The sequence below is a fragment of the Python bivittatus genome, unplaced genomic scaffold, assembly GCF_059951505.1.
Source record: "Python bivittatus isolate LINGU-HERP-01145 unplaced genomic scaffold, Pbiv_v1 ctg000670_np1212, whole genome shotgun sequence".
In the NCBI taxonomy this organism is placed as follows: domain Eukaryota; kingdom Metazoa; phylum Chordata; class Lepidosauria; order Squamata; family Pythonidae; genus Python; species Python bivittatus.
Genome location: NW_028277094.1, coordinates 78,957 through 102,532, shown reverse-complemented (window position 1 = coordinate 102,532; position 23,576 = coordinate 78,957). Strand labels below are relative to the sequence as shown.

General features: G+C 40.8%; 1 protein-coding gene across 1 annotated transcript; it reads right to left on the bottom strand.

The window, feature by feature from the left end:
* Positions 1-2,795: 2,795 nt before the first annotated feature.
* On the bottom strand, positions 2,796-4,387 carry LOC103056639 (terminal nucleotidyltransferase 5D). The gene has a single exon (XM_007432993.3). The coding sequence runs from the start codon at positions 4,375-4,377 to the stop codon at positions 3,199-3,201; it is 1,179 nt and encodes a 392-aa protein (XP_007433055.2). The 5' UTR covers positions 4,378-4,387; the 3' UTR covers positions 2,796-3,198.
* Between the last annotated feature and the right edge of the window lie 19,189 nt (positions 4,388-23,576).

The following is a 23,576-nucleotide window of genomic DNA, read 5'->3' as shown; positions in this document are numbered from 1 at the left end:
TCTAGTATCTGACAAAGTAGCCTAACTAGACCAAGGACCAAAGTCAAACTGGATGCTTCTGGGAGATTAAGAAGTACGGTGACCTTGCCTGTTACTGTTTTTAAAGACATCTAGCATCTGAAAATAAAACTTCCATTACTGTACATCACTGGCGTTTGGTAGATACCTCCTCCTTTTTCTTTGAAGGTCATTAATGGTAGTGGCCACTGCAATTTGTGGCAGGGAAATCTGAAAATATTTAGGCAACCAAGTTATTTCTAGGATCTGTCCTGAGTGGTGCTGTGGTTCTTCTTTTGAAACCACGACGAATAGGATATTTAAGCAGGGGGTTCAGCTCAGGGTAATAGAAAACACTTTTCTAACCAGTTCTTGAAGTCTATTTAAACATACAGAAAAATATGTGCAACAATCCTTCAGACCTGGGGTTGGCAACTTCCTTCCTCCTTAAATAGTTCAAAGTTACAGGATATATTATTAGCACAAAATATCTAGCAATTCTCACCTTCTCAGTTACGTTCTATGAAAATGCAGCAGGAACAGGCACTTTGGCACATGAAAACTCTTTTCTTTTCTCATTTGGCAAAGCACACATTGTTTTTGAAACAATGGCAATCAGCATGTATTTTTTTCAACTCCAGATACACAATATTTACACAGTAAACATCTTTACTGAATGCAGCTCTTGTGGATAATAGGAGATTCGAGTGGTCAGCTTTTTCTTAAAGATCCTAATTCATCCACTATCACTCCAATTAATATTTGGCGTGAATTTCAGAATTAGACATTATAAAAGCCCCACAAAGTTCTTGAAAGGGTTTCTATTTCTGATCTGTATCACTTCCATGTAATTTTATCCATCATTCTATCCCATTCTATTTCACAATATCCCTTTGAACACACACACACATTTTGCTGCTCAGAATACAGATGTAAGGAGGTGCTTCCTCCTAAGTAAAATTGATATACATATTTAAACTGCCAAGAACTGCATGATGACATCTGGACAAGCACAAAAATTCAGTCAAAATCTAAGTTATAATCTATACATTACTTTCAGAGATGTGAAGCACTTCATGTCATACAGATGTTCTCCAAGAAAAAAAAAAAAAGGATTCTTTCATGGCCACTGCTGAAGGCAAGGTGGAACAAAGATTAGACAGGACTGTTGTTTTCAATGACATCCCTGTGTCTTCTAGAACATCTAGCTCCATCCTATATACCAGGAGAAACACTGACATTAAACAATTGCCTACCTGGTCAAGGGTTTGCTTTCTCCCTTAGCTTTGGTATCTATAGCCTGTGCTTGGGAATAAACATGAAATGACCCTAGTTCTGTCTAGATTTATCAGGGCTGTGGTTCTTTCTTGGCCCTATCCTTCATTTCCACGTGATTCTGAGGTATGTTTGTATCGAGGTCATACATAAACACTGAGTGTGCATAGGCTTATGTACATGTGATCTGGTAGCCAGAAAATCGTTCTCATACATGGTGTTGGGGCAAAATGGATGCCGTAAGCCTTAATTTTGTATGAATGGTCTTTTAAGGAGAAAAAATGATGCCTTAAACCTCTACAAAGTGGGCTGTGGAATACTTATCCTAGCAGATACTTCAGTCCTGCCATACCAGCCCTTCTTTATCTAACTCAATTAACTTCCAATTACCATTAATATATGTAAATGCTTCATTCTGAGTATACAGGGGTGCCTTGGTCACCACAAGGCAATGTCTATCTTCTCACAGTTTAGAATTAAAGAGCTGGAATTTCTTCCATGATCCATGGCAGAACTCTCAAAAGAGCTCAAAAGCATTCCTCCTCTCCTCTCCCCAAATTTCATTAGAAATCATGCTGATTATCTAGTCTTTAACATATAGAATCTTTCCCAACCTGGGCACTCTCCAGACATGTGGACCATCTCCCAGAATTCCCAGACAGCATGACCATTGCTGAGAATTCTGGGAGCTGAAATCCACAAATCTGCAGGGCATCTTGGGGAAAGCTGACTTAGAAAAGTAACAGTTGTAGTCACGCTCCAATATCACTAACATCGGCTTATTTTCTATTTTCTCCTGTATCTGGTGACATTCACCCGTGGATTCACCTTAATTTTCAGCTCACTAATTTTGGGGCAAGGCCATGGGCAGCCACAGGGACATGGAAAGGGGGGCAGTGGATAAAATATGCATGAGGACATCATCACACAAATGCTGTGACTTATGTACTTGCTAACTGTGGCATTTGCATGATGGCATCACCATGTGTGTGCTGTCATTCTGGCATCATTGTGGTTGGCCATGGATTCTGCTCAAGCAAGGTACTGAATTTTGTAACTTTTGGAATAGACGGGCGTCAACCCAATGGAAAATCTCCATGAGTGCTTTATGTAAAATATATAGGGTTGAATGTTGTCCTATATATTTTCAAAAAAGCAAGAGGTACTCAGAACCTTCTTTTTGTGGTTGCTTACAAATAGAACATCTCTTCTATTTAGGGACTTGGGTTGGCCCCCAGTTGGTGTTTTGAGCCAGGGAGCAAGCTATGCATCACCAGATAGAAGATAAAAAGAATATCACATTTATATCAGCTTTCCCCAACTGGGTACCCAGAAAAGTCAAACCCAATGTTGGGCTTTAACTCACAAAATTCCCAGCCAGCAATGCATGGCTGCTTGGCATTCTGGGAAATGTAATCCGACACCATCTGCATTGAACCAGCTTGAGGAAAGCTGCTTCCATAATGAAGTCCCATGACTGTTGTACTTTTCTTCAGGAATGTCATCTTCTCCCATGGCTTGTGCCACTTGTAATACCCTATCGCTGGCTATCCTTTTCTAGCCTAGACCAACTATTGCAATAAAGAGAGAAGAACACAAAGCTGTACATGAAAGTCCAAAGAGATTGTAGTTTTAGGGCACTTGCTGGGTATGCAATGTGTAATTAATCAAAACACAATTCATTTGATATACAAGTCAATCTTTCACAAGCTGCCTGAAGGATATTTCAAGGCCTTGACCGATGATAGATGTTTGCAAGAACACACAGGTACATGTGGGTACACACACAAAAAAGATGTCCTGCTAATCAAAAGTGGTAGGAAAATTTGCTTTAACGGGGGCTTTATTCTGAAGAGAACTGTCGGGTGGAGCAAGGGCAAAGGAAGGGTTGAACACTGATGTAAGGCAAGGAGGTTTTGTGATCGGCTACACCATGCCACTTTGCATGTGTATGTGAAAGGAATAGGGCTGGTAGATAATGGGAGGTTGTCCGTGAGCGATATAATAATTGCTGAAGTTCCTGTCGCTGATATAAGGGGCAGGCTGATAGTAGCATGTTACATTAGCTACGTTGGGGATGATGTTCTGTTCTCCAAGCACTTTGAGAGCCAGGATTGTAATCATATTTAGCGTTTGCCTTCGTTCGTGGCCCATAAGACAGACTGTACTCTCATTCACAACCCCACGCAGGGTCATCAGATAGTCATACTTGCTTTTCTCTTCCCCAATGAAGTGGTTACGCAGGTAGGACTCAATCTTCCGCTGTTGCTCTGCTACATCTGGGAAATCAATGAAGAACCGAGAACACATGTAACGTTCCAGTGATTTAATTTCTGCCTCATCGGCTGGCTTAAAATCCCGGACCAGAAGATTGCTATATTTCAAAAGGCCTCCTCCACGGATCTCTTCCGGGTTCCTTGTAGCAATCAGTTTGTACTTCAGGTGGTCCATGGCTTCATCAAAGTCTCCATACATGCTCTCAGCAACAACGGACAGCTCAGAGTCTTCTGTAAGTTTGCCATCTCCATCACTATAGACATTCAACACCGAGTCGAGGATGATCTGAAAGGAATCTACACTAAACTCAAACTGCCGCCGGAGAGAGTTGACAAACTTGAGCTCAACATTTTTGCCACTATTGTTGGACAAGGAGATAAGGCTCCAGCGATCATGATCTGTGGATACTTTCACCATCTTCTGAACATAAGCATCCTTCATGGTCTGTGCTGTGATTTTTTCCTTGTTGACACATTTTGGTAAAAAATCCAAGAGGCAATTTAAGACAGATTCCTTCACAACCTGAAATTCATGCTCACTTGGAAGCTCCACACCAAAAATGATGTCCAGGTCCTTGTAGCTGGTACCATTCTGTTTAACAAGGATATGACTTGCTGTGGATCCATTCAAGCGAATGTCATGGACAATAATTTGTTTCTTTATCAGCTGCTCTTTGACAACTTGAATGATGTCTTTTGGCTTTACCTCTAAAGTCGGAAAATTCCCTCTTCCATGAATGGGGATCACCTCAGTCAGTACTTGATCCAGTATTTTAATCTGTTCCCAGGTGAGATAACTGAATCTGTGATCTAAACCCTCAGTCATCATGAAATCAGGTGGTCAACTAAGAAGAAAGCACAAAAAAAGAAAAAAAGAAAAAAAGAAAAAAAAGAAGAAGTCAGGAACACCTTAAAATTTAATAAATTGGGCAGTGTGGTTACCTGACAAACACTCAAGTTATGATTGATTGATTGATCGATCTGGAGCTGGGGAAGAAATCATAAATTCAGCAATTCTATTGGCCAAGGAGATATTGACTGTGATCTCCATGCATGCCTTTGAGATTTGCATCAGGGACCATTCTCCTTGACTTCCAAATACTTATGAAAGGGTCTTGATGCAAATTTATTTGTGCATATAGCTTTTTTACTGGACTGAGAACTTTGATTGGACACAGTTTTGATCCTGGCTTGAGAAGAGCTCTGTGTATCAAGTGTTGACATGGGTGCCCACCTTAGCCACTTGCCAAAGGCAAATCCACATGATCCCAGTGTGCCTTTATGCTTACACAAAATGTGTGCAGAGATTTGAATCCACATCCCATAGGATGCCATGGCTCTTAGCTTTTTGTTGCAATTTGGAGCGGGCAAAAAAATATATATTTATATTTTATTTCTTCCCCATCACCTGATTTATACAGCACACTGGTTGAAGAGTTCTGGGGACTGCCAAAGCTTGCATATTCATTTGTCTTAATTTGCTTGCTCCTATTAAATGTGTTACTCAGCTGGGAATTTTGGATTCTTTCTTTCTGATAGCTCCACTGCTGTTTTTCATGTATTATTCTGAATCATACCATTAGCTCAGCTGGGCTAATGAAAACACACAATCACCACTTAGAGTATTAAAACAACCAAACCACATGGTGTATTTAACAGCCCCATGTTGACATAAGGTACTTCCACACTTACCCTGTGTGCTACCAGTTTCACCACCCAAACACACAGTCGTGTTCTCATATTGCCATTTGAAGCCTCAATAAATACTTACATGAGCCAGCTAGTACTCCTCCAGCTAGAACATAAACAGGAATCAACCCTGGTTTGTTTGTTTTTTTCATTTTGCAATGTTAGCTTTTCATAGCAAGAGAAGATTTTTTTTCTTTTTAAGAAAAAAGGCAAGCCAACCACTGTCAGATTAACAGCAAAGACATTCCTGTTTAGCAGGGAAGGACAGAAGAAAAAAAGCAAAGGCATTTTGATTTCTGAAACAAGGGAGAAATCTCAGAGGTGGGTGCTTCCACCAATGGAGTCCCATCTCATCCTACAATTCCAGAGAAGCACTGTGAAATTATTATGATAATACTTCCTCTGAAGTAGTAGAGGAGTGGATTGACTTGTGGAGTTAATCAACTTTTTTCGTAATACAATTTTTTATTGAAGGAATTTTAACAAGATCAAAACAATACCAATATTAGAAAAGAAACAAATAAAATAAGGAAGAATAGTGAATAAGTAAGAAAGAAAAGAGAAAAAGAAATAGAAATAGAAATAGAAATAGAAATAGAAAAGAAGGAGAAAGAAAAGAAAAAGAAAAAGTTATAAAGAAGTGGCTTCTTTACCAGCAATTACAAATACATTAATATTTTACCTTCTCTCTAAGGTTATGACATCATTTCCTTCCTTCCATAGCCTACCCTTTCTAATCTTCAAACCCATAAATCACAAAATCATTTTTCTCTTTTTTTCACAAAAAGTCCTAAGGGGTTTCCAGTTACTGATAAATGTAGTTGCTGATCTTTCTCTAATCCAACAAGTTAATTTGGCCATCTCTCTAGTTCTGTCATCTTCACCAACCATTCCTCCATTGTGGGTATTTCAGATCCTTTCCATTTTTCTGCATATACTAGTATCGCAGCAGTAATCATATATCAGAAGAAGCCTCCATGGCTCTTTTCTAATGGATTGTCCATTAATCCCAGCAAGAAAAGTTCTGGTTTCAGTTAAATGTTGATCTTTAAAACTCTTTGTGTCATTACATGTACAGTGGTACCTCTAGTTACGAACTTAATCCGTTCCGTTACTCTGGTTGCAACTCGAGTTGGTCTCAAGTTGAGGTAAAGTTTTCCATTAAGGTTCAATGTAAATACGGTTAATCCGTTCCGCTCTCCGAATTTGGTCGCACCACGAGGCAAATTTCTCCATAAGGTTCAATGTAAATACGGCTAATCCGCCCTCCGAATTTGGTCGCACCCCGGGGTAAATTTCCCCCATAAGGTTCAATGTAAATATGGCTAAACAGTTCTGAAACATATGCATTTTATTTTTAAACCTCAAAAACTTTCCAAACGCCACGAAAACCTTCCAAACGCCACAAAACACACCACAAGCCTCACGAAACGTCTCCTTGCTACCGCGATCTCGCCCACAGGAAGCCGCGACCGTGTGGCAGCAAGGCAAATGGCCGCGGATCCGGTTCGTATCTCGAGGCAGAGTTCGCATGTCGAGGTAAATTTTTGGGGCCGGAGCTGGTCATATCTCAAAAAATTCGTAAGGAGGGGCGTTCGTAACTAGAGGTACCACTGTATTTGAACCCAGAAGTTCCTGGCTTTTTTACAAGTCCACCAGGCATGATAAAATGACCCTTCCTGTTGTCCACTTTTCAAGACTGCTAGTTGCCCCAACAGCATCATGGGGATAGGCAAGAACAATGCTAATCTCATTTGATGGGTCTGTGTGTGTGTGTGTGTGTGTGTGTGTGTGTGTGTGTAGAGAGAGACACACAGAGTACTACAGTATAGAACAAATCCTTCCAATTATGTTGATCCAGGACACAGCCAGATCTTTCTATCTCATTCACACCCTAACCTATTTAGATATAATTTACAATATGGCACCATCTACCTATGAAGTGAGTTTTATTGTCTGTTTCCAAGTGAAAGGATATCATCAAAAGTGCTCCTCTAGGCATGGCCAAAAGCTTGAATAGACCAGGGCATTTGAACCATATATTTCCTGCTTCACAAATAAAGATCTAAAGCAAGGAATTGCTTCTCTCTGAGAGAAGAAAGTGTTAAGATGTCTGTCTCATCCTCCTATTCAATTCTGATTTATGTGTGTAAGAAACAGATGATTTTGAATGCAGAGGCAGAGGCTCTTTGAGCCTAAACTGAGGTATGAGACAGAAAGCAAAATACACTTTCGGTACCAACCTTCTCCATTCTGGCACTCTCCCATTTTTTATTTTTTTTTTACTACAACTCCCAGAATTCTTCTTTAACCATACTGTAGAACCATCTAAGAAGGCACCAATTTAGGGGAAGCCATGCTACGTAGCAGGAAGAAACAGGAATGTTTAGGTACACATATCAACTGATAATTGATAATTTAGCTCAGACTATATAGCCCCTCAGTATACTGATTGAAAGAAATGAGCTAGCAAGGAATAATTGGAAAGGTGAGCCATCTCTTGGCTATCTTTCAAAGTTACTCCTGTGCTTTATTTATTATTTTTATCCCTCATTTTAGCAGTCGTTTAGAGCAAAAGATTCAAGTTAATTAATACCCCCTACTCTCTTGAGGGATGTAAAGGGAAAATGGCAAAAAATAAAAAAGTCAGGCTCTGAATGTTGCCCAAAGAACATTTGGGAGGCATTGTTTTCCTGGACGCTTATTATGGGCTGCTCTAAAATTAAGGGCTCCAATGTTGTGATGTTAAATATGTACTCTATGAATGTAATTAAGTGAAAATTACACAGCTGTGTAATTAAAAGTTATTATACCAAATAAATACACAACTAAACATGGCATGCAAGCAGTTTTTAATTTGTTTAACAAAATTAAGTTATGATTATAAGGTTGTTCATTTCTGCTCAAGAGATCGTCTGGCTATTAATAGTGGGTAATTTTTGCCCTTTTATCCAATAAAGAGTTTGTGATGTGGCAATTGTTTATATACTTCTAAAAACAGTGACTTTCCCTCCATAGTTCAGCAGTTTTTGTAGGCTTGCCACCTCTCTGATCAAAGGATAATACCAAATATGATTCAGTACCATAGTGTTTTGTAACACAGAATGGGGAATTTGACATTCTTAAGATTTTGGAATAACCTGGTCATGGTTGGTGTTGTGAGATTGAGAAGAACAATGGAAATGAAGGAAGAATGGATTGACTGTTCTGATGATCTGGGATACTGGGTTAGATTCCAAAACTTGGAGTTTAATCTTAGAAGAAGAAATGTAGCTCACTGAGTCTAACCTCCTGCTCCATCCAGGAATCCAAATTAAAATATATCCATCAAATAGTCATGCCCGAACTTAACCCGAACTCACTCTGTGGAAGAGGATATAACATTTCTCTGGAAAACTGAAATGGAAAACCTTTCTTGCATTCATTAGCCAGCACAATCTGGTTCAAATTGAACTCATTATTAGGAAACGTACCCTAACATTCCTGCAGTCTTTCCTCTCATAACTATGCCTTGTCCTACGTTCTAGGATGACAGAGAACAGATTTTGACCTCCTGCTATGTGATACATCTTAGGTCATGAAAACTGCTATCATATCTACCTAGAGTCATGCTTTCTCAAGGTTACCATACATAATTCCTTTGGTCTCTCTGTGATTTCCTATCCCCTTATCATCTTTGTTGCCCTTCTTTGCCCTTTCTGTTTTCTGATCTTTCTCCAAATGTGGAGCTCAGACCTGGCCAAGTGCAGGTAGGATCTGACCAATGCAGAATATAGTGGAATTATTACTTCTTGTCACTGATGCAACTTAAAATTACATCTGCCCTTTTTGCAGCCACAGCACATTGATGATGCACATTTAATCTGTGATCAACAAGTTGAACTTGTTGTCAGACTCTTGGTCCATGTAGCCCAATACTGTCTGCCCAACTGGCAACAGCTCTCCAGAATTTTAGGCAAGAAAGATTTCTTTTCATGACTTGTGAATACCTTAAAACTGGTTTTATCTGCATCCCTATAAATCAGGCATTTTTCCACTGAGTGATAGAACTTCGTACAGTGAAGAAGTTTACCTTAAATAGCAATTCTGTCATGGTTACATTTTTTGCATATAGGAATAAAATGTTATGGTACTGTGAATACTGGCATTATTTTGAATACCACTTGTTATGAAACACAAGAGGTCTTGTTGAATTCATGCCCTGCTTGTGGACTTTTTAAGGGCTATTATAGGTCAAAGGTGTTGTAGTTGGCCGTAGATCAGTATGTAGTCGAACGCTGCTTTGCATACAGAGATCCCAGCTTGATTTCCTGGCATCTCCAAGCATCTGGAAAAACTACAGCCTGGAACCCCATCCTTCAAGATATCAGATAAATTTTCTTGCACATTAAAATATATCTTTCCCAGAAATCCTTCTCTTTCATCAACCTCTTTTTTTACACTCGTGCACCTTGTTCAAATTTTGCTTCTAAAATTAAGTTAAGGCTTAGATTGGTTCCTGGCTGACAGAAAACAGAGATGAGGAAAAGGGTAGATGACTTACAGAGAAACCCCTGGAAAGAGATGCAGCTGCCATGGAAACCAGATATAATGGAGCAAGTCCTGAAGCATTAGATAAGCATAGATGTAATCATAGAACTGCCTCATGAGTCAGAAAATACAAGAGTATCTGACTGTGTGGCTGGAGGATTTTAGGAAAGATTGATTCTGTGCTTGCCAAAATTCAGGTTGTATAAAACAAAAAGAAAAGAACATACGGGCTTTATTGTGATAAATATTTAATTTAAAATATGGAGGACCTAACCTAAATTTGAACAAGCCCAGCCCTATTGGGGGAATTCTAAACATCCACTCTAGAGACAGAGAGAAAAACAAAGTTGATGAGACTTTGTTGATTTAGGATAATGCCAAGCATATCATAGCATCCATTCAGAAATATGGCAAGAATACTCTAGATGGAATAGTCCAACTACATTCCACCCAACTATTTTTTTTAACTATTGTTTATAAGAAAGCCACCAATATTAAAGCCTTCTAGAATAATGAAATCAGTCTTTAACAGAAATGGATGAATATTCTATATGAATCGCAATATGTCCCCAAACATCTGGGCAATTGTCAGTAAAAATGCCCAGAAATACGTGTACAAATTGTGATTTATATAGTTTTCTCTAGGCATGCCATATATTCAGAAAAAAAAACTTTAGGAAAGGCTCATGAAGAGTCAGACAATGCAAGCTATCAGGTCGCATGTAAAAACTAGCTGAAAAACAAAATTCAGAACTTGCCAGAAAAAAAATCAAATCCATTTGTGTATTAGAATCTGAATAAATGAATTATTGCTCTTTGGCCAATAAGCAAAATGCAATAAATCCTACAACTGGAGCATCTTACTTAAAATAAAGTCAGCTTAATACAGTCAGCTCAGGTACATCTACAATGACTGGGCTCTCATCTTAATAGCAACATAAAAGAAGTTGGCAACTATTTTAGTTATATCTGAGCTCATATCTGCAAGACAGTTAAGTCACATAAAATAAATAATTTCTTCTTGGAAACCTCAAAAGTAGTTGATCTGTATGTTCCTTCCTTATATCCTGATAAAGGGTAAGGATAGGAGAAACACGTGTCACAGTTTCCAAGGCACCCAAGTCACAAGGACAGATACCACTAAAGGATTGGAATTTGGCAATCCCCCCAAACCCCAAACTTTTTAGGTTGGAGGACACATTTGGAAATGAGAGAGCAAGGTATGGGCAGCTGCGTAAATTGGTGAGGTATCCAGTTACAAAATAAAATTTTATTAGAAAGCTCTGGCGATGTTGATAACATACCTCTTCTAGCCTCCCAGGATGCTCTTTAACACTTTGCCCCCTTCTCTCTCTGTCCGCACAGTTGGGTCTACTTCAAAACAGAGCATCAGATTGTAGCTTCCTAAAATGTTTATTTTGTAGGAATGTCTTTAGGGTATACATCATGCCCAGGAGCTAATGACTGGCATTTTGCTTTTTAACACCCTAGATTCCTATTTCATTTTTAATTTTTTAAAAAATCTGATTTTAATTAACAAAACTCAGGTAAGACATGGGTCTTGCAAAATGCCAAAGGAGATAGTTATAATCATTTAGGGGTACTCATGAGCCTCTTGTTGGTAATCCATTGATTGTTCTTCATGTTATAATGAGGAAAGAGATGTCTAGCATGAATTCTGGAATCCAAGAAGAAAAAGATCAGAAGATGCAGAAATTTTATGAGAGCCAGAGTATTGCTTGTCCACAGCAAGCCAGTCAGATGGTTAATTAGCTAAAAAAATGAATTCCTTGTTAAAATATACTTCATCTTACAAGAAAAAATCAATGTCCCTCTGACATGGCACAAGAAACCTTCTTCTAAGATGGCAACTGCTGCTGCAAAAGCAACTAAAGAAAAGTTAAACCTTCATAGTAATGCTTTAAATCACAGGCTACTTCATGCAAGTTTAATAGCCTTATCAGCTAAAATTGAATCAACTTAGATGTCTCAGTGACAGCTTCATTATCATTCTAATTAAACCAGATGATGTATAAATTATCTAATTTATTTAGATTTAGATTCAGTTTGAGAAGAAATTTCATGTTGGATGAAAATTCCAAGGCTTCTTAGCTAACGTTCTCTTCTACCAATTTCGGAAGATGTAGATCAAAGCAGTTGAAGAGCACCAGGATGAGAAAACCTGCTATTATAGGTAAGCATCGTTCACAAGGAACATGGAGAAATCTTATGTTTGGATTCTAGTACATCCAGTTAAAAGAATTAAGAATAATGGGTTGAATACAGATGTCATCTGGGTTGGTATAAGCTAGTTTTAGCCTGGAACTTGATGGACCCAGATTTAAAGTCACCATTATTCATAGAAGAACATTGGGTGACTTTGGGGCTCTCACTATTCCTCAGTCCAACTGATCTCACACATTTTACGGTGTGTATTAAAAAAAAAAAATCAAGATTTGGAGGAAACATGACATATATAAACCAAATGAATAATATGTCCAAAGTATTCCTTGGTAGCAATCAAATCAACAGATAGCCACTGCATTGCAATGGGAAAGATTGTGAAAAGCAGATCCCCTGGTTATGCTAAACTTTGCGCACGGAGATTCTCCCATCATCACATGGAGGAATGGAGAAATAGAAAGGTCTAAGGGAGGGAGGACTTGTAACGAAAATGAGCCAATCGCTTTTAGTAGGGACTTTCAAGAACTGCTCCCATTAAGCTAATGTCAACAACCACAGCGAGAGCCTTGTAATACTATCTTATCTCAAGATAATGCATGGTTTGCTACTACAATCTTTCCACGCTATTAGGATCCTAGCCATCTCACCAAACACCTAATAAGTAACCTACAGCCATATGCCACCTTCCTGTTTGATGGGGGGAATGGGGGGGGGCACAGATGGAGGCAGTTTTCAGTTTGAAAACAATCCTCCTTAGAAAATATACAAGACAGATTCCCCACCACCCACCCACCCCCAGTCTCTGAATATTAGTTGATATGCTAGTGCAAACATAGGCTCAGAGGGAACTAAGGCTTTTTTGTTTTAATGAATCAATGACTAGATTAATATGGAGATTTAGCAGGAATATAGTCTTGTCCGTTGTGATGTCTTGACTGTGGAATGGTCCTTCCATTTCCTCCCACTTAAATGAGAGTCACTTTGAACAGCTTTAGGTGCCAGAAGAGAAATGCTGAAAACTCTTTCTAGCACTGTATGTGTCAGATGCAATTTTGGCTAGAGAGAAAACTATTATTTAGTGTTCAGGACGTTGGACAGTTCCACATGACCATGCCTGGAAAGCTCTGTCTGCTACTACTCAGATTAAAGCAGGAGTTGGAGTGGTGGGGGTGTTCTAATATATCACTGGTAGAGGGCTCCATTGGGCCACCACTCTCTTGGGCAGATAAAGCTGGAAGGTATTTAATGAGGGTATCCATCTGTTGCTACATCAGCTTGCTGGCTTCTCTAGTTCAGATTCCTAAATGTGATTGATTGATTGATTGATTGATTGATTTAAATCAATTTATTAAATCTTGTGGGGTTCTTTAGGGCATCTCACGGTGCTAGTTCAGATGTAGGCTTGTATTTTTCCTGATAGACTATTGAGACTACAGGATAAAAGTTACTGACTCTGGTTCTAAATTATTTGTAAATAAATTCATGCGTTGTATTGCTTTGGTGAGCCATGTGGATTCATCACTCTTTTCTTCCACTTTCCAAATGGCAGACAATGATGACTTCATGAAATGCAAATATAATATCTATGTTTTTTCTCAAAACCATTTGGTATGATTCCTTGCTTATGGCTGAGACATATTGGTATAGAAAAAGACATGCCTGCACTAGTGATGATTCAGTCCAAATTTTACCCAAGCAATGACTCCTCTCCACTGTTAGTAATTTTAGTTTAGTAGAAAATCTGGTTTACACCATATAAAGCTGATCAACTGTGTTAAATTGTTCAGCTCTGACTCATAGATCAGGAGTCTAAGAAAAATGTTGTTGCTTATTGGACCAGACAGGTTGCTGTGGAATACACCTGTAATTTTTTCATGATGAGAAATCCTATGACATTCAAATGTTTGCACTCTTTCATTTGTTGCAGGATAATATCTCCCTACTACTATAGGTCATCCACTTTTTCAACATAACTTCTAGGAAGAAAAGAGCAGATTAAAGACTTACGATGGTTGGATTCTTGCCAAGCATGCACTTCTGCAGAATTAGTGTGATGATTCTCTGGATTTTTTGGCAAAAATACAAACGGTCATCTTGCCACTGATAAAATCATGAACCTCCCAAGGAAATGCTGTGGAATGAAACAGACAATAATAGGGCACTTTGATATATAATGTCAATCTGGTCACAGAATAAATCAAATATTAGAATTATGAAATCCTGTATTCATAATTTTAAGACACGAGAACTTAGAACATTAATGATTTGTCAGTATATCTGACCTTTTCTTCAGGAGCTCAAGGTAGTGTACATAGCATGCCCTCCTCCACATTGTCCCCACAACAGCCCCACAAGCCAAATTGGGCTGAGAGAGAGTGATTGGTCCAAAGTTCCTCAAGGAGCAAGAGCCAGATTTGTTCAAACCAAGTACTGTATGTTGGGGATCATGACAGCAACAGGAGGAACTAAATCTTAAGATTGAAGAACAGAGCAACCATATCCAAGAGCTTTGCAGACTGGGTTGGGAGGCCTGGTGGGCAATATGAATCCATGGGCTAACAGTTACCATGTCTGCAGTAGACAGAGTTCATGCCCATTTGGATCACTGGCATTCCCTCCCATCAAGAAGATGGTTCTTCTCCATTGCTTGAAAAGTTGTGCGAGCTACACTAAAACACCAAGAACTTTGTTTCCAGTTTTGATTGGTGCTGGTTAATCATTTGAATGCTGCCTAGCCATTCTTAAAGGAAATCCATTGAAAATAATAGCGATACAAGTTAGTTATGATTAACTCAAGCCTCACTGATGTTGATGAGTCTACTCTGAGCCAGACTAAGGCTGGCTTCAATACTATTCCTCTAAATCCAAAGTTATGCTTTTTAATCATTTAGACCAATTTCTGATGTTGGAAGGATGCCAATGCCCACACTCACCAGTACAGACATTAGAGACTCATTTTCTATATAAAGACCCCTCCCCAAGTGATTCACCAGTTCAGAGAAGCCTCTTTTGGACCTGACAGAACCTCATCACTTAACAGAGTTTAACAATGCCAGAAAGGACACAAAGCTAAACAAATATAAAGCAAAATGACAAGATGTTCATAAATGAAACTGTCAGGAGCATGGCTGGTGGCCAGGAAGCCACAAAGCATCCAGTTCTTCTCCTAAGTTAATGAGAGGAAGGGATATGGGGAAGGAAGCTTGCTTCAATTACATCCAGAAGGCATGAAAGGAAATGCTTTCTTGATCGAAAGCTTTGGTCTAAGGTCATTCACAAAATTGGAATAATTCATTACATATAATAGCCAAGTTTGGAAGAACTGGGCAGCCTCTAAATTTGACTTAAGAAGTTTCAGAATGACACCTGCAAGCTTGCTGGATGCTTTTCATTGAAAAAAAAAATTGTTTATTTGGAACAATAAACCAATGATGACTTTTATAATGGTGTCAGCAGAGTTCTACCTGGCTGGTTGAGAAAGGCCATAGATAGAAAAGTATATACTGTCTAATTTTCTTCTTTCTGCAAAGCAAGCTTTTTGCATTATGAAAAGAAATGGGGGCAAGGGGGAAAAAGAACCCCACAGATCTGATTCACACAGTATATTAAACCTCAGTGGTTTTTATGAAGTTTATTAAATAAAGCCCAACTAACTGGGTTTCCACAACACACTAAGACATAAAATAGACCAGTTAGCACCACTGTGCTAACTGATGGTTTGCTTAGGCATAGTTTGTTGAATAAAGTACATTGCCTTGGCTTGCAGAATACATGAAGCTACAAATCCTGGTTTATAAGCCACACTTGCTGGGTTTACATGATACATTAAATGAAATCAAGCCAACCAATGTTATGTGTGAATCCTACCACTCAAATTCTAGACAGTGGATTGAATAGAAAGAGTCATCTCTGTGTGTGCTGGAGCTGGAATCTTGAAACTAAGGTTGGTGACCCTAGTACTGTATCTCCAACCATACTTTTTTAACTATATCATTGTGTATTTTCCTCACTAGAGGGACACTACAACTTATTCTCAGGCACATAGAATTAGGGCTAAATACATGAGACCCTGCAAAAATCGTTGCTCATAGTGATGATGGGCGTATGAATCTACTCTCTCCCTCTTGTTGCTTCAAGGAAGGGGGGAAAAGGTATTAGGAAACCAATTAATTAATTGCCAGAAGCAAATAAATTCATTGTTGTTTCTTTTTCTATGGCAAGTTTGGATGGAAAATGTGGTGCCTGATATTACTGCCATGTTGTAGATAAAAAGACAATAATGGAGGGGAACACTGGTTAGAGGCCTACAGGAAGTTGCAGTGTAGAAATTCATCAAGCTCCGATTTAAGGTCAACATTTGAGATGCAAAAGGGACAATATTCCATTTGAATTTGAAATTTGGAGGCAACGCTAGATCCATTTGGAAGTTTGATTCTACAGGTAGTCCTTGCTTAATGACCATTCATTTAATGACAGTTCAAAGTTATGACAACTTCAGGAAAATGACTTACAACCTGTACTCACATTTACAACCATTGCAAACCATTGCACCACCCCCTGTGGTCATGTGATCATGATTTGTGACCTTTTTTATGATGCTTGTTAAGCAAATCACCATGGTCATTAAGCAAATCACATGTTTGTTAAGCAAATCATGTATTCATTAAATGAATTCTGTCAAAAAAGTCCATTGGGGAAGCTGGATTCACTTAATGACCATGTGATTCGCTTAACAACCATTGTAAAAATGGTTGTAAAATCGAGTCCAGTCACATGGTGATTAATGACCGCCCCATTTAATGACCATTTTCCAGTCCCTACTGTGGTCGTTAAGCAAGGACTACCTGTATAATGGAGTAGCCACAACTGTCTGCATCTTCTTCATTTTTTAATAGAATAGGTTGAAAACAGCAGGAATGATAGCTCCTTTGAGGTTCAATCAAGGTTTTGCTATAATATATTTTTTTTAAATATTCTTGCATCTCTGCAGGGATGTGAAAAGAGCACCAACACAACCATCTTCAAAACAATCTAGGAAGATTTTCTAGAAATCTTGTCTGGAGTCATACAGAAAGAATTTTAAAATAATACATTTCAACAATAGTATAAAAAAATAAGCTTTCGCTAAAGACAGAAGAATCCGACACTCTGATTATTGCTTTTCTGGTTTGGTAGACTTGCTAACATGGCTTACAGGCAAGGTTAGCATCTTCTGAAAATGAGGCATAATGTGCTGCTTGTTCAAGATTCAAAAAAGGATGAGAAGTATGCATGCTCTCCCTACTGTACATATAATGCATTATGATGTAGAGAAATAATTATTATACCTTTTAAAGCAAGTGCATCATCTCATGCAATGAAGAAACTCACTAAATACAAATGATGTACACAAAGAGTAAAGAAAACAAGTGTTTGGGGGTTTTTTGGTTTTGGTTTTAAATGGGGGATGAGTGGGGAGAAAATGGGGACTATATAAAAAAGAGTTGAGGTTCGAAATTGCTCATTCCTAATCCAGCAGATTGTGGTATAAAATATAGGGATACCATATATGGGCATCACCATCATCATCATCATCATCATCATCATCATCATCATCATCATCATCATCATCTCTGCCCAACCATTAGACTTATCAAAAAGTTATCCTTTCTTTGTAATTCTTTGATGCAATCAAATTGTTGTCTGACATTTTGCAGCCCAGATTTGATACCTCTAGTGAAGTTAAGAAAAGCAATGCATTAAAAAAAAAAAACCACACGGAATATCTTTTTTAAAACAATAAGACCTACTGTAGCATTCTGAAAATAGGGGGCAGGAGGACAGGAACCAAGGCATTTCCCATAGCTCTGCCTACAATTATCCAGCAGAACAAAAAGGTTCCCAGCTTGCTTTCTAAAAATATTTAGATGGAGTCAATAAAGATACACTGTGGTAAACATTCTGTGCTTCGGGATTATTGTTAAGAAAGCCCTGCTTTTCACAGCTGACTATGCCAAGCTTATGATAAAACTATTGTACAGTCTGGTACATAGGATGAAGACTGAGGGGACCCACAAGGGAAAAGTTCCATTTTAAATCACCATAAAAAGTACTGTTCCCTGATCTTTTGGAAGGAAGGAAGGAAGGAAGGAAGGAAGGAAGGAAGGAAGGAAGGAAGGAAGGAAGGAAGGAAGGAAGGAAGGAAGGAAGGAAGGAAGGAAGGATACGCATATATGTGTACGTGTGTGTGTGTATATATCATATATTGGGTGTAGAGGTTAAGGCACCAAGCCAGCAACTGGGAGACTGTGAGTTCTAGTCTCGCCTTAGGCACAAAGCCAGCTGGGTGATCCTGGGCCAGTTCCTCTCTCTCGGCCCTAAGATAAGGAGGAGGCAAGGACAAATCACTTCTGAAATTTTGCCAAGGAAACTGCAGGGACGCACTAAAGTCAATGCTGACTTAAAGGCAAAAATATACATACAGTACATGCACACATACACACACATGAGACCCTAAACTGAAATGAGTGAATTTCATTTGGATAGTTCGATTCATGTAGAAAAGCATTTTTAGACAGCCCCCCACCCCCTCCCAGGAATACAGCAGTTTCACCCTGTTTTCCTACATTCATGTTATTGCACAAGTTCTAAAGCTGAGCCCCTGTGTAAAAACAAACCCTAGGTTTGCACTGAGGTGGGAAATAAAGCCACCCATTTAAGTTGGCTTTCAAACCAGCTGGTCAACAGAGCTCCAACGAACGCTGCTGGGTTATGCCACAGCACTGTGTAATACTTCTGCTCCAGAACGTTGTTGTGCAGCTCCAGGTGGGATGGAAAATAAGAAGGATCGGGGAAGTTGAGAGAGCCGATGACTTCTTTGAAGTGATAGCTTTAGTGCTGATTCATTGCAGCTTTGAGCCACAGACTCATTGAAAAAGGAGTGCACGGAGGTAGGAAGAACAGGAACGGGGAATAAATCGAAAGAAACTGAGATCATTTTAGAGATAAGCTCTAACAGTGCCCGCTGCTTTTGATCCCCTGAAATTCTAAGCCCCGGCCTGCACACATTTAGACAACGTCCACTGGCATGTGACTGGCCAGGAGGAAAGAGGAAAGAAATTAATCTGATCCGGCTCAAACTGCTTCTGATCGCTTGGAGGGGGAGCAAATGCCTTGGACCAATGATTCATTCAGGAAATTCTCTTGTCACCAGAGTGCCATTGAGAGAGTCGGTGGGGATAATGGGTAGGCGAAGTTTGAAAGGAAAGCAAGCAAAGTTAATCGTGCAAGAAAAAAAGGGAATAGGCATACAAGGAGGGAAGATCCATAACTGGCCATTAAATGGTTGCCCAGTCATACATTGTGATTGCTTTGTTGCCTCTCCCAGCCCAACCAATTCCTCTGGTGGAGTAAGCTTCTAAGTGTGACCTCCCCATCAGGCATGAGGGGTAATACCAATGAAGCTGCAGAAGTTCTCTCCCTCATCTGCAATTTATTCTCTCCCCTTGCCCTCAAAAAGCAAATCTCTGTTTCTCACTGCTTTTCCCCTCCCACCTCATGAACACACGTGGGCAGACACACACTTCTGAAAGAAGGATGAGCTGTGGATCACACATGTGTGATCCTAGAGAGGAAAGAAAGACACACAATTCCTTTGCAGCATCCCATAATAGTCAGATCTTGGGAGTGTGGTTGAAAAGGGTCTCAGGGGTTCTAGCAGGTTTGGGATTGGTGAAAACCTGGCTAGCCTAGGTTTTTCTCCACTAAGGGGAAAGTGCATGCACCTTACTAAAGGGACACCAGTTCCAGTTTCAATCTTGGGCACCTCTGATGAAAGGATCTTCAGATGTGGGGGATCTTTTCTGCCTGACCAAGTTGGAGCCAATCAGAGTAGATGGCATACCCAGTCTGTGACTTAGTGTGCCTAAGACAGTTTCATGGTTTTTTTAACCGAGGGCTCTCATTAGTCCATGGATGACACTGAAGGAGTCCAACAAGGCTCATCAACATCATCATCATCATCATCATCATCATCATCATCATCATCATCATCATCATCATCATCTCAACAAGTTCCCATAGAACCCTGGAAATTCAGAAAACTGTATTGCTTTTTGGAGTCCCCAGATGGTTTTGAAACAAAAGACAGCTTAAGACTTTGAGTGTTCTATAAACTACAGAGCAGTGAAGATTATATTAATATCTACCTCTAACTACTGACATTCTATAAGGGAGGGATTATATTCAGAGATTAAAACTTGTACAGTTCACTGTAAACAGAAGAAACTGTTATTGCTTCTACCAGTTGGAGTTCTTATACAGAGTTCAAGTTCAAGGAATTTTGAGGGATTCATAAAGACAGGATTCTTCACTTATAGAAAATAGTTGTCCAGATACCACACAGAGAGGAGCACGAAGCCTACAACACCCACAAAAATCTACATGGAATGGTTGGATCTGTCTTTCCCCAGTTTGTGATTTCCATATATTTTGGAATTCAATTCCTACTAGCATCTATCAGCACAACCATTGGTCTAGGATACTAGGAGGTAATACATTTATAGAGCGACAGGTACACAAAGCCTGTTCAGTTGTAACCTGCAGAAAACTCAGGTTTCCTGTAGTATTTAAAAGAGACTTTTCTTAAAATCTAAAATTCTGTTCCTGCATGACTACCAGGGTTGGGGCAGCTTGTCTGACTTAAAACAATAACAGTAACAACAATAGACACATAAAAACCTCAATTCAGATGGAACATAAATATGATTTTCCTCCTAACTTATGTTCTAATGGACCTGTAGAACATACAGGAAAGTCACAGAAATGAAGGACTTAAATCTAAATCTCTCCGACTGTGATACCAACTTCTAACACCTCCCCCCCCCACCTTTAGTATAACCATGTGCTTTGTTTTAGCTCCTGTTCTTCCCCTTTACCCCCCAGAACCTCACTCCTTTCAGTGAATCTCTAGAAAGCTAAAAGTATCTAGAGACTTTTGGACAGTACAAAATTCAGACCTTCAAAGGGCAGGCCTTTCCTGCTAGCAATATTTCCTTTGCTTCTTTCCATCTTCAAGCCAATTATTGAAGGCAAAGCTCCCCATGTTGTCCAGAGAAAATAGTAACAACCACCATGGATGGGGATCACACCAGGAAGAGTTCATGAGCTCCATCACACTCTCCCTTGGACTGTTTCCTCCAAATCAAGAGGATTCCAACCATGTCTTGCCTTGATTTCCAATTAGGCTGGAGCAGTTTTACCCAACAACTTGCTGGCCTGGGGACCAAAGTCTGGAGGTGTTGGGGGGAAAAAAGCCAAATGCTTGTAATCAACCAATGAAGTTGGCTCAAGAAAGGGGTCTCGAACTTTCAGCTGAGACCTAAGGGAGAGAAACCCTCTTGGTCAAGATCTGGAGAAGACGGCATTCAAAACTCTGAGCCTTGTGTAAGGGGTCCTTCTATTGGGAAGGCATTCTGGGCACCACGGAGATGGATGAGATGAAGTTGAACATCCGCAAGAATGACAACAGCAAGAATTACAATGGTAAAAACGGCCGAACTGAAAGCCCGAGGCCTCTCTAGCTCCAAGCGCCCTCGAGACCGACCTTTTCCTTCCCGCATGAAGAGTTAAGTACTCACCGGGACGGCCTCGTGGAAGCGGCAGCTTAGGGTCCCCCTCTCCCCTCTGGCGTCCCCCAAGCCTGCCGGCGAGGGGGTGGGGAGACGCGCCCCTCACTGCCCTTCTCTTCCCTCCGTTTCCTCCCAGAAATGGATGGCTCAGCCCCGTGCTGGTAAGGGCGCCGGGGGAAAGAAACGATCGCAAGGTACCCCAGGACCCGCCAGTCCCCCCCAGAGACCAGGGGGAATGGGGAGAGGAAGGGAGACCCGAGAGCGGGGATCGGGAGGGGAGGGAGGGGGAAGAGAAGCGCGGAGTCGCGGCGCCGAGGCTGCTGTCCGCCGCCACGGTGGTGCTGAAATGCGCCCCGAGCCTCCCCGCCCGCCTCCCGCGGCTCAGCCCTTGTAGCGTAAGGGTGCCCATGGCAACCCCACGTCACACAGTTTGAGGTGGGGCGGCCGGTCAGGGCTTCCTCCACGCGCTGCGCCCCGGGCGGGGGGGGGGGGCGCAGACGGAGCCGGGCGAGGGGAGAGGCGGCCTCTACCCCACGCCCCCGGCCAGCCCCTCGCTTCCCCTCGGGGTGCAGCGCGGCCGCCCTCACAAGCACGGACGCACACAACTTTCTTTTCGGGGGGGAAGCTCCCCTCCCCCCCCCCCCCCCCAGAATCGGCTCGTTTGAAGGCAGCTGGCGGGGCCGGGCAGCCTGGGTTTGGGGGTGCCCCTCTTTTACGTAAGGTCAGGCCCGGTTGAGCCACGCAGCCGCCCCAGCAGACCCGTTTCCATCGCGGTAAAAAAGCTGGGCGGCTTTGGTGGGGAAACCGACGCTTGGGAGAGACGACGTGCGATAGATATAGGTGAACCCTCAGCGCCGCCCAGGGAGGCCACGCCTAAATAGCTGGGGCAGACGCGGATGCCAGTTGCAGAAAATGAAAAACCGCGGGTGTGTAAACATGCCTGATAGCAAAATCTATCAGCCCTTCCTCGTTTCTGCCTTGCACGTTCAGGGGCCTTTTCCTGTAATTTACTCGTCCACCAGCAGAGGCTGCTTGCGGCCTTTCTGTTTCCCAACGTTCAGTTTTGAGAATGAAGTCCGTCAATGTAGACCTAAGCAGAGGACCGCTCAGTTCCGATTCACCGGGGGTGCCCTGAGATTTAGACTAGGTCCACACATTACACCGATGCATAGTTTGCTTAGCTGTGGTTTAGAGCAGACCACCAGACTTACACATCATACTAACCTGTGGAAACCTGGCTGGCAGATCACAGTGGCTGAGTCCCCACAGCCCAGAAAGGAAAAGCCAAACCAACCATATTCTGGCTTAATGCAATGTATGAATCCACAACCTCAAACTCAGGAGAAATACCCCTTTCATCAGTCCTGTTTTGTATCTTCAGGAACTGAGTCTGAACAAATGAACCATGTATATCAGTGGTCTTTCAAATCCCAGATGTTCTTGATATGGTCAGTTGACTAATAACATGTATTGAATACAGTGTTACTAATGTGTTTAAGGAGCGAACATGGGTTAATGGATCAAATCTAACATGGGAATGGTTCAGTGACAAGGCACATAAGGGCTCGTTCAGTCCCTGGCTCCCTCAGTTGTCTCTAAGGACACATGGGTACCTCATAGAACCTTAGTCTCCTTGATCCTGAAATACTGCCATCAACTCTAAGAGAAAAAAAAATATTTAAATTTATTGGGAGTAATAGTATGAACTGTCTTGAATTACTTTAATTTAAAATTACTTTAATTTGAAATTCAGGGTTTGCCACACCCATTTTTGGAAGTGCTGTCCCTGGTACACCATTCAAAGGCCAGGTGAAGCTCTTTGCTCAGAAGCTCTAGGCTTGAAAGACTTGGATACAGGAACCGATTCAAATATTTCTAAGCACAACAAAATAACACGAGCAAGCTAGATGTTTGGGTTATCAAACAGAAAGGCAGCCACACCCAATTTCTTAATTCCCGTCTTGCCCATCCAATAGTAGATATTGACCAAGTGGCAAGTGTTGATGATATTTCAACT

Excerpts from the sequence above, each read along its gene's own strand:
- LOC103056639 (XM_007432993.3), bottom strand. The coding sequence starts at position 4,377 with ATGATGACTGAGGGTTTAGATCACAGATTCAGTTATCTCACCTGGGAA.